A 16313-nucleotide genomic window follows, 5' to 3' on the forward strand; every position below is an offset into this window, starting at 1 on the left:
GTGGGGGGGGGCAGCAGCCCTACTCTTCTTTACTCTGGACCTACAACTCTACAGGGTTTTACTAGCTGTAGTGCCATCCTGCCCCCCCCCCCCCCCACACACACACACACACTCACACATACACACACACACACACACTCTCTCTCTCTCTCTCTCTCTCTCTCTCTCTCTCTCTCTCTCTCTAATAATGCAGCTATAAGCTTTTGCCTTGGGAGTGTTGCCTCCACATCGCTGGCAGGTTACTAGCATCGGGAGGCGCGGGTGGGTTAGGGGGGGCGCGGGTGGGTCAGGGTTAATGCCTGCGTGGTTTATGGTTAGGCCCTGGTGGGACTCCTAATGGGATCAGCACGGTGGTATTTAAGTCTCATTGAAGACCGCAGCAGGACTTTCTCCTGGGGGTATTTAAAGACCAGGGCTCTACTCTTCAGGGATCTGAGGTGTGGCCTCTGATATCTGCGGCTGGTCATTATTCAACAGCTTCTGTTCTTGAAAGTTCTTGAGGTATTTTGGTTCTGAGGTCAGGTTCCTGTTGTTCCTTGGCCAGTGATTGAGTGATTTTGGTTCTCTTCAAACAGTCCATCTGGTGTTTGTGTGTCTCAGTATGTCAAGTGTATGTCCATCAGTACATGAATGGGCAGTGGTGCAATTAGATATTACATAATTAGCCCAGAGAATACTCTCTCTCTCTCTCTCTCTCTCTCACACACACACATACACACACACACACACACACACACACAGGCAGACCAATGTAGGCAGGGTCCACACACACACACACACACACACACACACACACACACAAACAGACCAATGCAGGCAGGGTCAGGGAAAGCAATGATAGCACTAAAAAATAAAACACAAAGTGTAAAAGACATACAGTTTTATTTATTCAAATAATCCATGATTCAAGCATGTCCATTTTTTTACATCATTCCTATGCTCTCTTAACATATTTACAAGTATATTTATCATATTTGTATATTCTTAACATAACTGAACATGTCAACTGTAAAAACATAAACCTGGAAATGGTCTGGAAATGTTGTCACTTGTTTCATCAAATGATTCAAGAGCATGCAATCCTTCAAGCATTTCATGTTTTGAGGGGAGGGGCTAAATATTTCACATATTCCTGTTACAGGAACACATTGGCAGCAGACTGATCCACCCTTAGCCCCACCCCCCCACCACACACACACACACCCCCACCCCGCCATCCATCATCCTTTATCCTCTCATCTTCTTGTCTCCTGACCAGCCAAAGTTAGGCCTCCCAGCACGGCAGAGTTGAGCCTTAGCACCAGCTACACACAGCACCTCTGTCTTCACATGTTACGACTAGCACCTAGCATCTTCCTCCTCTCTGTGCATAGATAGACATATTTACATATATACCACCCTGTTTACATGAAACGGCTGGCTACAGCCAGAGTCCCCCTTCAAGACAGAACTAGCGGTCGACCTCACTGTCTTGAGATCACGGGGCGCCGCAGGGTCCTAGCTCTGTCACTGTTCGTTCCAAAGCATGATAGAAACAGCTACAACTCACTTGCTTTTGATTACTTCCGTGCTTAATTTGGTACATTATTTAAATAAATAAAAAAGTTTTTTTTATTAGTGCGTGTTGCACAATTTGTGAAGAGAAAAAAGATCAAATATCTGCCTTCAGATTATTAAGAGGTACTGTACAGCAGTGGGGCAATAGGAAACTTAGCTCTGCCCCCCGATTAAATTACCTGAGCTCAATCAAGTAGGACTTCCCCACCATCCACATAAACAACAGAATACAGAAAATGCTCTCTTTGTGGTAGAGCTCTTGGCCTGAGGCCTGGGGTTCACACTGGTCTATGTGCACTAGTGAATCTGATTCAGCTGTGGCCCCCAGACTGGACTTATTCATTACTAGCCTACTTATTCACAACTCTGGTATCCATAACATGAACAATGGCTTATGATGACCAGGCCAGGAGCTACTACTGGTACCGTAGCTGCATCCCGAAGAGACAGCATTACGATGACGCCGCCATCTTCTACCTTCCCATTGGTTCAAAGCTTTGTGAACACTCAGTCCAGAGCAATAGATCACTAAAACAATGACCAGCCAGCCTGAACTAGTGAAGGACGCTGTGTCTCATCCTCTCCAGCCCAAGCTGCCCTCCACCCTCTCATTGAAACAATGTATTTATTAAGATTATTTTTAGCATGCCCCCCCCCCCCCCCAACTCCCACCCCACCCTGATTAAGTTACCAAACATGAAAAAATCATTTTGATTTGGGATGTGGTTTCAGACACCAGGCAGTTTGGGCTGCTCACAGCACCGTGCACGTGCTAGACTTAGGGCCGTCGTCCATCCCTGCTGCAGACTCCTTCCTGTTGGGGTCGTTTAGCTCGTTGAACAGGCCGGTATCAAGCATCTCCTGTTGCCATGGGATAGCAACGGCGCCGGTGTTGAACTCCTTGAAGAACTTGTCGTCGTTGACGTCGAACACGATGCCTTTGATGTCGGAGAACTCGGCGATGTCGTCGGTGTCCTTCGCGTAGACCACGTTGGGCTTGGGCACCCAAGGCGGGGGAACCAGACCTGCCTCCAGACGGGGGAAGTTGATGGACTTGAACCACGCGTGCTTCCTGGGGTCGTCTTGGTCGTTCCTGAGGGGGTGGGGCGCAACAAACACATCAGAGCCTTGTCAGAAACACATTACCCAGAAGCCACCTGTGGTCAGACACCATACATCTTTGGCATTGGTGTCAAACCCATAAGCCTTTGGGTAACACTCTGTCAGTTGAGCTACATAGGCAGGACCGTACTATAAAAGGTACAAGTGTACACAAACCAACATCATCAATGTCTAACTCAACTTGGCAAGACAGTACATTTGAAAGTTTACCAGATAAGAGGTCCTCTGTACACAGTAGGCCTACACTAACGCTAACCCTAAACTGAAGCCAAAACATTGGCCAGGGGCACCAGTGTAGGCCTTCAGATCTCAAGCACCACCTTTCCTTGCTAGCAACACTCTTAGGACAAAGGGTTCCAAAGGGGTTCTTAGACTGTCCCTTTGGTAGAACCCTCTGAAGAACTCTTCAAGAACCCCTTTTTGTTCCATGGTTGAACCTTGCATTGGTTAAAAAGTTCTAACCAGAACAAAATAGTATCTTAAAGGGTTTTTCAGAGGGTTCTCCCACCCAGACAGCCGAAGAACCCCTAAATTTTTTTAGGCAGCACCTTTTTTTCTGAGAGCGCACGGCGGACCCCTCTCTCGTAGATAAGTAGAAGTTCCGCACATCAGATAGCTCCCATTAAAAATTATTTTTTTATCGCAACGTGACGTTTCGAGCCAAAAGGCTCTTCCTCAGACTCCGGACTCGTACCTGCAGCCCAGGCGCTCTTCGATCTTCTTCTTCAGGAACATCTGGAGGAGGTCCTTGGTGGTGGCGTCGAAGCCCTTGTGGTCCCAGGGGGGCTCCTCGTTGATGATGCGGCGCTGCACCTCCTCCTTCTCCACATTTTCCTTCTTGGACAACGGCCCCTTGAAGGGCGTGTAGCCGGTCACCATCTCATAGATACTGCAGCCCAGCGCCCACCAGTCCACTGACTCCCTGTAGGGGGTGCTCTGCAGGATCTCTGGGGCCATGTATCCTCCGGTACCAGCCTAGACAGGGGACACAATAGAGGAGGATGAATGGATGATATGAGGCTGGAGGAGGACAGAGGGAGAGAGTCAACCAGACAGCCATACAGCCTTCTTTCAGTGTATGTATCTCTAGTGATTTCAGGGCAAGACTGTTGTTGAACTCGTCAACACTGTACTGTAAATGAGGGAAACGTCAGTGCTTTACGAGTATAAATCAAGGTTTGAAATTAGATTGTTATACCATAGGGATGACAGTGGAAGTGATACAGTATTAGCGCAGACACGAACAGCAAGAATGAAGCTTGGCTCTCCGTTAAGTTCAATTAGCTGTAAGTGTAAAAGGCGTGTCCCTATAGCCAGCCCTGTTATCGCTGCCCCTGTCCTTGTTAGCCTTCTATCTACTGTAGAAGGCTGTTCAAGCCCTCCTCTCCCCCTGGCGGGCCTGTTCAAGTCCAGCTAGCCCCCCGGCTCTGCTCTCCTGGGCTCGGTGGCTGTCTCAGGCTGCCTGACCCATCTCAGACCCGGCTCAGGCCCAGCACAGGCCCAGCTCAGGCCCAGCTCAGGCCCAGCTCAGACCAGGCCCGGGACAAGCAGCTTGATCTTAATGGTAATCCAGGCTACCTGTCAAGAGTCATGTGTGTATCCACAGTGACAGAACGGTTACGGCTGCTTATGTAAAGACTCTCTGGTGAGCTGGTGAGCATGGCGATCACACACACACACACACACACACACAAAGTGAATATTAAACATGGGTGCTTGTAGTTCTACCTAATAGGCACATACTGTAAGCACTAATCGGGGTGGGGTAAAAAGATGTGAGTTGACTTCACTAGGAATCCATATAGGCTTTTCCCAGCTAGCAATAATTTATTAGTGTTGTGGGAACATTCCCTGCTAGCTGGGTTGACCTGCATGAAGAACTTAATGGTTTCCCACCAAGTTTCCCCCTGACTACCTTATCTAGAGGAATATATTATTTTGATCAATTTTAGCTTCATGTCTAGACAACAAGCTCAGTATTTGAGAAGCCCCAGCACTCTATGTATTTACAGCAAGAACAGTCTATATAAAGAAAGTGAGAAGTAGACTGACTAGCAGGCTTTGAGTTAGTCAGTCCTCAACTAAGAGATGAGCTGAGTTGAGCAGAAACCACTCAGTCAGATCATATTGCTGAACTGTCCATCATGGCTGCCCCCCTGGAGTTCAACTGGGAGACATGTCAGTCTTCATTTCCACACAATGCAGATTGGTTTACCCCCTCCTGTCACTCTGATCGGGGAACAGATTTGTGTAATGCTTGCTAAGTAAGAGGCTTAGGAGGCCAAAGCTAGCTAAGTCTGGGGGGAAGGGTTAGGTAAGGCCCCCTTGCCAACACTTAGGAGCGCTGGGTAATGATCTTACTGGTTGACTCTGCTGCCTCCTGCCTGCTGGCCTAGGCTCTGTTACTAGGACTGGTCACTCAGACCTGCAGAACCCAGGGTTCAAAGACCAGAGTCAAGATTCAAAAAGCTTAAATGGGCTAAGAATGGAAATTGTCATTTGGCTTCCTTGGCTTATAAAAGTCAGTAAAACAAAGCAAAAAACATAACTTAAGACTTAAGTTTAAGAGTTAAGAGTTAGAGGCCCAGAGAACTGCAGGGATGTCCTGAACAGCCAAACCAACACCTCCAATCCTTAAGAGTCTAATGGGTGAAGTCTGAAGTCTAGACATGATTAATTGTAATATTAATAACATTATTAATAACATTAATATTATTATTATTAATAATAATAATAATAATAATAAGAGAAAAATAATGATAATGATAATAATCATTAATAAAAATAATAATAATTATTATTATTATTACTGTTATTATTCTTAATAACAATACTACTACTACTAATAATAATAATAACAATAATATTGTTGTTATTATTTCTGTGAACCATGTCACTCAACCTCACTGGACCAAGCTATGTTTGAAGCAGCTATGACTGGATATCAATCTGCACACCTGGTCCTGCCTCCTATTAACACACGAGAAGCAGAGTCCATGTTTGTGAATGATGCAATGGATCGGATCCACATTTTGAAACTTTGAAATGAAGCATTACAGGATTGAACAGAGTAAGAAACTGGTTTGGCTTTTTCGATTATGCTTGAATTAAGGACCAAAAGTGTGAGTTTTAGACAGTTAATCCAGTGTGGCATCTTTAACTGTAACTTTTTAAAGCAGTGAAACAGCAGCAGTATTCCTCCCTGTCCCACGCTGACCTGCTACTAATATAGTCCCTACACAAAATGGCCATCTATACAGTAAATGGCAGGACTGTAATTAAGGCTGTCACAATATCAAATTTTCACAATATGATTATCATGGCAAAAATATCATAATGATGATATTATCGCGATATCAATAGCAATCATTTAAAAAATCACGTAAAAGCATCTTTATCTGTATTTTGATACAATGTTTGTTTTTTTTCTCTTCAAAACATCTGAAATTGATGTATATACTGTAGGCATATTAAAATCAATGGTGCGCATTTTAGGGTTTTTCAAAGATCATTTTCCTCATTGAATTTCCTTTATCATGGCTGGATTATTTACATGATATTAGGCAAGGCACATTGAAACTACTCTAGTATCTATGGGTCACTTTAGAACATTGTTGACCAAGCAGGTCACCACAGTTTGTAACTGTTTTAAAAAATTTCTGAAACTGTTTTTAATTTTAATGTTTTTTAAGTGTTTATCGATTCTTGTTTATGTAATTTTGTTTATTCTTGTTTATGTAATATTGTTCTTGATATTGATTAATGATATGTGTAACTACTCTAATTAACTAATTTTGAGTATAAATAAATCTTGAATGAATAATCCAACCGCTAATGATCAGATGTAATAGAGTACTAATGGACCATTATGTAATGGAGAATGAGACTCTCCTTGAACCTATCTGAAACTACCCAGTAATCCCACAGCAGATTAACAGATCCACTGAGACATGGTCCAGTTAGCCTGACCCTGGGACACTCTTCTGGAAACAGCTTTAGGCTTTAGCCACAAGTAGATTGTTGCTTTTGCATGCATGTGCTTCCAAACCTTCAGCCTGATGACTTTTGACCCAAATCCCGACTGGCCTGAGGCTCCCAGCTCAAAGCTCATGCAGAGGGCCTGGGCCTGGTGTCCCCAGAGGCTTTGAGTCTGGACATGTCCACAGACTGCCCAGAGTACAGTCTGGCAGGCACTGTTAACAATGTAACATCTCTCTCTCTCTCTTACTGCCTTTATTGACATCATCATCATGACCATCATCCACCACCACAGCCATCGCCATCATCATCATCATCATCATCATCATCACCACCACCAGCAGCTTTTACTTATCTTTATCCTTCATTGTCAATGGCAAGTGGTTCTTAATGGGACAGGTGTGTTTTATCAGGCCTTAGCTCTTAGCTATCTCAGCTCCAAACCTAGCCATATATTTCAGACCCTAGAATAACCATCGTCCCCCTATTCTAACCGGTCGCCTACCTTGTGGTTGACCTTCTTGCCAGGGCGCAGCTCCACGGCCAGACCCAGATCAGAGAGGCGGCACTGGCCACTGCTGTCCAGCAGCACGTTCTCTGGCTTCATGTCGCGGTACACGATGTTCATCTCGTGGAGGTGCAGGATGCCTGTGGTGATCTGAGCGCTGTAGTGGAGGATTCGCTTCGGCTCCAGACCCTTCGTCACGCCCTTGCCGTCGATGCCCATGTTGTAGATGTGGTACCTGAGGTCTCCCCCGTTCATCAGGGTCATGACCAGGCACAGGTGGGTCTTGGTGTCGTAAGCGTACGACAGGTTGACCAGGAACAGGCTGTTGACCTTCTCCAGAATCTGCTTCTCCAGCAGGGCCATCTTCTCTCCATGTTTGTGCTTCAGGCGTTTCTTGCATAGCTTCTTGCAGGCGTACATCTGGCCTGTGTTCTTCACCTGCACGGCGCACACCTGGGCAGGATGAATAGGAGGAGGAGGACATGGATTATAGATGATAACAAAATTGCTCCTGATAATCTCATCAAATAATCTTCGCCAAAGGGCCAGAGGGAGAGGTTAAACATCTGTTCATCATTAAAGGGGTCTAATATGTGGCATAGGATTTCGTTAGGACCTAGTCCAGCCATGGTGCTCAAGCAGGTCGACATTTTGTATCCAGGGACCATTCCAGTCTTTCTAAATGAATCTTTGGAGATTCTATTCATTGTAGCCCTTAGAGCTAACTGTGTTTGGGGAGCTAGGAGGCGTGTGTTGTCATCCGTTGAGGATTATCAGGATTAGCTCTTTTTCTAGTGAACTGAAGTTAAGTGGTCCCACCTTTGTAAAACATTCTCCGTTTGGTTAATACAGCTGGCAGTTTGACTGCTGGAACCAAGGCTTTGTCTGCCCACAAACTAGAGGTTCAGGGGTTCGTAGTCCATGCCCCCCATCCCCCTTTATCGCATCCCTTTGTCTCTAAAGACCTCCTGCAGGAGTTGTCCCTTTATGAGTCTTTTAATGTAAGTTGGAGAGGAAAGAGAGGGAGCAGGGATGGACAGTGCAGGGGTTGCCCAGACAAGGAACTCCAAGGGATGTTCTGTGTGACTGAGAATGCACGCCTTTATCAGCATTTGCACTCCTCACACTCACAGAGTCATCCTGCTCAGGGCCTTAATGAGTTTGAGCTTCTTGCTGCCATAAGACTGGGTTAGCTTTCCGTGCTCCAGCTTATTAGCTTAGGAAGCTCTTAATACAAGGCTTCTCCTCAACTGCCACAAGTTTACCCAATCACTGCTGGCAGATAGAGTTTGACAAGGATCCTGTGACTTAATGGGAAGAAGACCATGTTAACTTCGCTGGTTCAAATCCCCTTTTTTTCCAAAGCACATTCTTTTGGTCAGGAACATTATAGTTGAGTCTGCTTACCTCTCCGAAGCCTCCCTTGCCCAGAGTTCTGAACTCGTAGAAGTACTTATCGTTGACGGGCTGCTTCTCATACTCCCTCCACTGCAGGAACTTGTCAAAGAAGGGGCTGGTCTGGTAATCCGTAAAGGGCTTCCCTTTGAGGTACTCCCTGGTCCCCTCCTGGACCTTCCCCTTCATCACCTCCTCAAAGTCCTTGTCTGTCACCGCCTTGCACTTGGTGGCCGCCTCTCCGGTCAGGAAGGAGAGGAAGGACTTGGAGGTTTCCTTGCAGTACTTGTTCATGATGTTGGTGCGAGACTTGTTCTTGACGGCGCCCTCTGACAGATCCCAGTCATGCAGATCGTCCAGGAAGGTGGCGGCGTTTATGTATGCCGGGTTGGAGGCCAGGTACTGGCGGAAGAACTTCTTGCCGATAGGCTGCTTCTCACACAGCGTCTCAAAGTCCTTTTCGATGGTGCCGCGGGTGCCGGTGCACTGCGTGGGCTTGGGCAGCGACAGGCTGCGACGCCGCTTCTTCATCTCCTTGTCATCCCCGCCTTGGGCTTTCAGGTAGGCCGTGTTGGCCACCAGGTTGTCCAGTCCTCCCATGTCACACATCTTGGCGGCTGGAGTTGTCGGTTTGCCCCCCTTACGCGACTGGTTGATTCAGCGGGTCCAAAGCCTCCCCTGTCTGTCTGCGGCTGGATGGTGCAGTGCGTTTCAGTTTGCTTGTACGCCGTGTGAGTGAAAGTGCGACTCGCTCCACTCCACAGCCAGGATGCGAATGAGCCACTCTGACACATGTATCTGCGAACCTAAGACCCCCCTGACACACCCTTGTAATTATTACTCATTTAGAAGTAAATACCTGGGAGGGATTTTGGCTTAAGGATCTTTGTGTGGTCTATTCACGGATGCTGTTGACGGAAAAAGAATCATAAGAGGGTTCGGGGCTAAGAGGCTTTGTGGGCCTCTATATTTGTCTCAGTGTGGAGCTGTGGTGAACGCTGGCCCATTGGGTTGTTGACCTAATACAAAGGGTGAGACAGTGAAGATCACTGGTCTTCAACTCTTGTATGCCTCTGCATCCAATGAATCTTACAGATATCTAGTATGGCCACTATCTACTATAAGCCACAACGTGTACTGAGCCAGCACTGATTTTATAGGATTATGTGTCGGAGCAGAAAGGTTAATCTTGATGAATTGCAGATAAGCATAATTGTAGGTAGAAATCAAGCTCTTTATGGAGACCGGGCTCATTTGATGAGTAACACTAAGATCTAAAGCCATGCACTGGTGAAGGATGCCCAGGGCTTCAGCTCAGGGAGTTAACAAATGTCTTTCAGGGGGGAGACGGGGTTCGAATTCCACCTCGGTCACATCTATACACAAGTTTAACAATGGGTCAGTCACCAGGTAGCAGACACTGTGGGGGGCTAAAGCAACCTATTTGTGTTGGTATATCTGGCCTGTGGTGGTGAAAGCTACACGAGTCATTCCCAGCCAGAAGGTAGGAGGTAACATTGTGAGACTACTGTTGGGAGTGACAGCTACTGAATTTGCTTCAGGGATAATAAGAGTTGTAAGTAGTTGAGAGGGAGATCTCTCTCTCTCTCTCCCTCCCCATTTCCCTTCTCTCTCTTCCCTCTTAACAGGACGGTTTCTTCAACGAGTTTACTCTTAATCTGTCTGCCAATCCCTCCTTAGCATATTTGTCTCTCTCTCCCTCTCAAGAATCACTTGATTTGTAGGTAGCAGTAACAAGCATCATTTGATTGGTAAGTAGCAGTAACAAACATTACATGAATGGTAGGTATAGTAACAAACATTACATGATTGGTAGACAGCAGTAACAACTGTTAGGTAGTGCGAGAAGAGACAACCAGGGTCAGACAAAAATGGTTGCCTTTGCTCCATTTTTTATAACCTGCCGTCAGGTTATAAAAATCTTGTTTGTTTGTCAAGAAAGCTACCTGCCTGTCTGTCTTCCTTCCAGCAGGCTGTACTGGTTCCTTTGACATGTGGCAGGATGGGAGCTTGACATCAGGACATCAGAACCCCGTCTGGCCCCACCTGAACCAAACCCGCCATTTGGAATGATTGGATTGGATAGATTTTCACTGTGTGACCAGTACAGCTTGATCTCAGAGTGATCCCTCGGCTAAGCTGTCCATGACCAACTCGCCTGCTATGCCCCCGGGGACTCTGAATGAAGACGTCAGAACCCTTGTGTTCATTTTGAAGCTTTGAAGTTTCAGACACATTTCAGTTCCTGAAGTAGGCTATGGAGAGCTTTCCCGAAACCGACCCACAACTAAGCTGCACTCAGCCAACTGTTGACAACTGATGCCGCGCTATTATGATTTCTGATTGTGTCCATCTTTAATTGGTGATTAATGCTTCTGCCAGCACATTATCCAGCCAATGGCAGGCCTTTATTTTTACCCTTCTGACCAGGCAGGGTGAGCGACATCTTCTAGACCGCTACTGTGCTGATTGGCTGAGTGGACGCCCTTGGCTCTGGTGCTGCAGATCTATGCGGGCTTATTCAGTAGGATAAACCCTGGCTAATATCAGCTGATCCTGGCTCAGAATGGCTCAAGCATCCACAGCGGTGTGTAAGAGCTAGTAGACATGTGCTGCAGGCGGAGAGGAGGAAACAGGGTTTCTCTGGCCAATCACACACCCACTGCACCGCTGTAACAGTGCCAGTGGAGTAGAATTACTGCTGAAACGGTTCCAACGGAGTAGGGATACTGCTGAAACACTACCTATTTTGTGAGGAGACCAGGGGTGAAAGATCACAGTAGAGATGAAGCGAGCAGCTCTATTATAGAAATACTTCAGGTGCGCCTCATTTAGCTGATCTTGCAGGTGGAGTTTGCCATTTGAGGTCTAGCCCTCTGTTCTGTAGTGTCTGGTGAGCTAAATTAAGTACAGGTATTAAGTATAAGTATTTCAGGTATTCGACATGGGGTCACAGTTTATGTTCACTCAAAAAAAGGCTACTAGAACAATTTGTAACAATAAAAGAAAAGGGCTCCAATAAGAACCTATTTCAGGTCAGTAGGGTTCCTTATAGAACCCTTTTCAGCTGAGAAAGGACCCTTTACAGAGCTATCAGGCTTTTTCTATTGATAAACATATTCCTATAAGTTAACTTTTTTATTGTATTGTGTTTCTGCCACTGGTTCAGGTTCTGTTAGTGTTTCCCTCTGTAGTGCTCCATGGTAGGACAGTGGAGGTACGATGTACAGCTCAACCACATCTCTCTCAGCACCATGGAATCTTTATTCACTCCCCTTAGGTTACCTGAAGCATGATCACATTCTCCCTGACACTAGGGACAACCTTAACCCCAAACCAACACACCCACTCTCTCACAATAGATGAGATGAAGTGTGTACTATAGATCTATCCCCCTCCTAGATGCTACTCAGCTGCTAGAAAGCACTAGACTAGGGCAATAACAACACATCAGCAGCTACAGTGAGATGATCACACACACGATTCACAAACTCTAGCTGTAACTGTAGCACGTATGGACAGACCTGTAGTGGTTGGGAGCCACTGCCTTCTCCCCCCTGCTGACCTGTGATCTTTGCTCTCCTCATGTCACCTGGGATAATTAGATTTGGGGAGGGGGAGGCAGGTGACGAGGGGGGGGGGGGTGGTGGAGATCGGAGAGTGCGTGTGTGTGTGGCGGGGGGGGGGGGGGGGGGGGGTTAAGTGGCAGACGTTAATCCCCCATCTGCTCGAAAACCTCTGTAGCCCCCCAGAGGTCTGGTACCCCCTAGTGGTCTGTTCTGCGTCTGCCTTCCTCATTAGCTTAGCTGCTATTACAGTATCATAAGCCGGTCAGAAGTCAAAGTTCTCTGAGGACTTCTACGAAGTATTACTGACAGCACTCAAGACAGGCTCTGCAGCAAAAATGGAACAGAGAGAAAGAGTCTAGATATTTTCATCCTTGATTACTCTATTTTTAGAAGTTTAATGTTTTAAGTGGTATTATGTTGTTACAGCCAGGTCTGGTGCTAGGCCATGTTGGCCCCTAAGCAAGATTTGCGGTGGCCCTGTGAGGAAGAGGTCTTCCTGAGGACAGGCAGACATGTTTGGCCTTTTTTTAAATGAGACGAGGGGGCTCTCCGCCAGCCAGGGTGGGTGGGTGATCCCATCCCATGATCCCATCCCATGGGTGCGCTTCCATCAATGCCTTCATGTCTGTATTTTCATGTCAAAAGGATATCACCGCAACACAATTCAAGAGAAACTACAAAGTATTACTTGAAAAAATAACAACTGGAATCACTAAACAGATAGAATAATGAGTAAAAATAACATTGCAGTCTTGTAGCCCCTGTCGGGCGTATGGCATCGGGACTGGTGGAGCCCTCCAGTCCGTTCTGGACTAGACTATGACATCAGTTTCCTCCCCGAGCCAGAGCTCCAGTCTCCTCTGCCGTCCTCTGGTTCTCCCTGGTCCCCCAGTGTACCCACTCTCACACAGCCAATCACCTCCCTCAGATAGCCAGGGTCTGGGCTGGGAGTGTGGTTAGGGGCTGGGTCTAGACTACTCCCAGGGCTGGGGTTGGGGCTGGGGTTAGGGTCATCCTTAGGCCTGGTGAGGCTAGGGCTAGGACTGGGACTAGGGTCAAGGCCAGTGTTAGGATCATAGTCATGGCTATGGCAAGGGCTGGTGGAGTCAGGGCCAGGGCTAGTGTCGGAGCTACGGTCAGGGTCGGGGGAGCTGAGAGGACTCTGTGGACGGGTCTCCTGGGCTCCCTTCCTCCTGCGACTGAGCAGCTTCTGCAGCTGCAGCTTGCTGGTGAAGAACACGGTCCTCCAGCCAAGCTCCCGGGCCAGGGACGAGACCGGGGGGGACACCGGGCCGCACCGGCAACGCAGAGCCTGCTCCCAGAACTCCTCAGAACCACACAGCTGGGGGATGGGAGGAGGGGAGGTGAGGGGAGGAGCAGGGAGGAGAGGCAAAGAGAGGAGGGGAGAGAGGAACATTAGAGAGATGAGAGGAGGATCAGGGGAGGGAAACGTGGCGGGGAGAGGAGAAAAGGATAGAGGAGAAAGCAAGTGAAGAGTGGAGAAGGGGAGAGAAAGGAGATGATGAGAAGGCAGGCAGAGTGAGGAGGAAGGGAGAGAGAGGATTGTTGGAGACATGACGGGAGCAACAGGGGGGGAGGAGACAGGAGAAGGAGGCCTTTTTAATCTTTGTTTCAGTTCAATTTCATGCAGTCAAATATACATAGATGGGTTGATATAGATTGTGAGTGTTTCTATGTCTCTCACACACAAACACCTCCACACCTACAAACCCCCCCCAAACACACACACAATGCGACCCCTCTCACCTGTCTGAACCTGTGTGAGGTGCGTCCCAGCCTGGCCACGTCCTCCAGCTCCAGGTAAGCCAGGATGCGTAGCAGCAGGGGGTCCGGCAGGCGCTCCAGGTAGTCATACTGACCCTGACACAGCGCCTGGGTGTACCACACCATCCCCGGCCCGAACACCACCCTCACCTGGCCTGAGGGGAGGGGTCACCACACACTTGGGCTTGGGTCATATCATACCTGTAGCACTCAAGTGTATGCTAGACATTGGGTGTGGATGAGGAGAGCAACGCCCCACGCCCCTACCCCTACCTATCGTCAAATAGCACATTGCGCATCTGGAAAGACGCTAGAAATCACTATTATTGTGTTTGCCCTTTTACCCTGAAGCCGGCGGTCCTCCAGATAGTCTTGGTGGGACAGTCTCAGCTCCCCCGGCTTGGCGTTACGGAACTCACTTCTCAGAGAGATCTTCCACCACCTCCAGATAACCTGGAATATGACACAGCTGGTTTCAGTACGGCTTCAGTTTAGTACCGTTACCGCTAACTGCTAATCTAGATCAACAACTGCCTGAAGTCATGAAGCGATACCGTCAGAAGACTGGTGTAACATGCATAACTTAGTACGTTAGAACGTTACTAGCTAAAGTAGGTGATGCTAACGTTGACGCTGGTATAAGCTTGCCAACTAGCATTGCTAACGTCAAACGAAAATAGCTATATCCGTGATAAGATGCAAATACTAACCTCAGTTTTGGTGACAGACAATCGATAATAGTCTTTTGATGGTGCCTGGCCTTGCCCACTGATTTCAAACAAACTTTCTCCCAACAAGGACGCCATTTTTGGGCGCTGGGTGTGGGTTGCCATGACAATGGGCCAGCACCCGCCCATGGTTGCCATGACAATGGAACGCACCTGCTTCGGGCTTCTTTCACCTACTTCATCAGCTGATTCGTGCTGTATCGGGTAGCTTCATGTACTCCGGGAGTACTATTCCCAATCCTGTTCAGTAGCACTTCTTCACACTTAAATGCACATTATACAAATAACGTTAATTAAATATGATTTGCAGATTCAGATCAAAACCATGTCCTCATATGACATGTTGCATTCAATGGCCAGGTCTCCCTTGAAAAAGAGATCTTGCATCTCAATGGGACCCTCCTGGCTAGATAAAGGATAAATAAAATACAAATTTGACACAAATAAAGACCATATTAAAAGACACGGTGTAGTTAAAAATCTTTAATATATGTATACATATATTTATATATGTACAAATTGACTTACATACTCATGTAATGACGAGTAACATATTACTGTCAAAACCATTGTTAGTGAATGGTGGCACAAGTGAGCGCTTCCCTCTCTGGACCAGGCCTGTCTAGAAACAGCTCCTCCCAGCTCCTTCAGCGATGGCAGGATGGGTAACAGCCATGTAAAACAGCACAGGCTTACACCCATCCTGCCATGTTAGATCTGGGAGAGGAGGAGCGGAGGAAAGGAGGACGCATCTCGAGAGCATTCTAACAAATCAGGTGTTTCAAGCCGACACAGTCAGAGCTGCGACCTGGATAACAGAAAATACATTATTCACGTTAAGGTTAATCCCAGCCCCGACCCCCCCCAGCCTCTCCTCTAACTATGCAGCAGAGTTACTGTCACATTTATCAACGGGAAGGGAAAAAAAACGGAATAAAAAAAACATGGCCTCTTTCCCAGCGACTTGCAGACATTCAGATGTTTTTGCAAACCATTTGAATTTTCAAACACTGTCACTCACTGCTCCCACGGTGACACCTTTGTACTGTAGAGATGAAAGCTGTCTGTCTGTCTGAGGCTGGCCTTGTTTAGAGTGAGGATCAGAAACAAGCAGTCCGAGGTTGTTTAGAGTGTTTCTCAGAGACAAGCTATTTGTTTGAGGTTGGTCTTGTTTAGAGTAACAGAGACAAGCAATTTGTCTGAGGTCGGCCATGTTTAGTGTCAGAGACAAGCTGTGTGTCTGAGGTTGGCCTTGTTTAGAGAGTGTCAGAGAGAAGCTGTGTGTCTGAGGTCGGCCATGTTTAGAGTCAGGGAAGAGCAGCACCCCGGTACCAGAGTTGTAGTGGTTGTTCTTCACCAAATAGAAACAAGCCACAGGCTTTTCTGCTCCGCCTCTACGGCAGCAGCCCTAAGAATAGACATTCCCGCTATCCTTACGGCGCCCTAACCCGAATATAAGGTATTTATGGCTAAAATGCTTGAAATTGGTACATACGGCCGCCATAAGAACAGTCACTTCCTTAGATGACAGGTGATTTGCGGATCAGTCAGGAGACTCGGGCCTCCTGCAGTGTTTTTGCTTTTCACGTATATCTGCATGATTCTCCGAATGCTCGCATCCTTCCGGAGACTAAGGCCGTCCTGCTGTCC

At 47.2% G+C, this 16313-nt stretch overlaps 2 protein-coding genes across 2 annotated transcripts; both read right to left on the bottom strand.

The window, feature by feature from the left end:
* Positions 1-2310: 2310 nt before the first annotated feature.
* Positions 2311-9169, bottom strand: grk7a (G protein-coupled receptor kinase 7a; the record flags this gene model as incomplete). The annotated part of the gene is made up of 4 exons (XM_084446727.1): positions 2311-2650; positions 3374-3654; positions 7163-7618; positions 8573-9169. 4 exons carry the CDS (start codon positions 9167-9169, stop codon positions 2311-2313), a joined length of 1674 nt encoding a protein of 557 aa, XP_084302853.1.
* Positions 9170-12967: 3798 nt separating this feature from the next.
* fbxo36b (F-box protein 36b) lies at positions 12968-14744 on the bottom strand (the record flags this gene model as incomplete). Its single annotated transcript, XM_084447229.1, has 4 exons — positions 14646-14744; positions 14280-14388; positions 13918-14090; positions 12968-13492 (listed from the first exon to the last, which is right to left on the bottom strand). The coding sequence occupies exons 1-4, from the start codon at positions 14739-14741 to the stop codon at positions 12968-12970; spliced, it is 903 nt and encodes a 300-aa protein (XP_084303355.1). The 5' UTR covers positions 14742-14744.
* Positions 14745-16313: the final 1569 nt, after the last annotated feature.

The sequence above is a fragment of the Borostomias antarcticus genome, assembly GCF_949987555.1.
Source record: "Borostomias antarcticus genome assembly, chromosome: 12".
Taxonomy (NCBI): Eukaryota; Metazoa; Chordata; class Actinopteri; order Stomiiformes; family Stomiidae; genus Borostomias; species Borostomias antarcticus.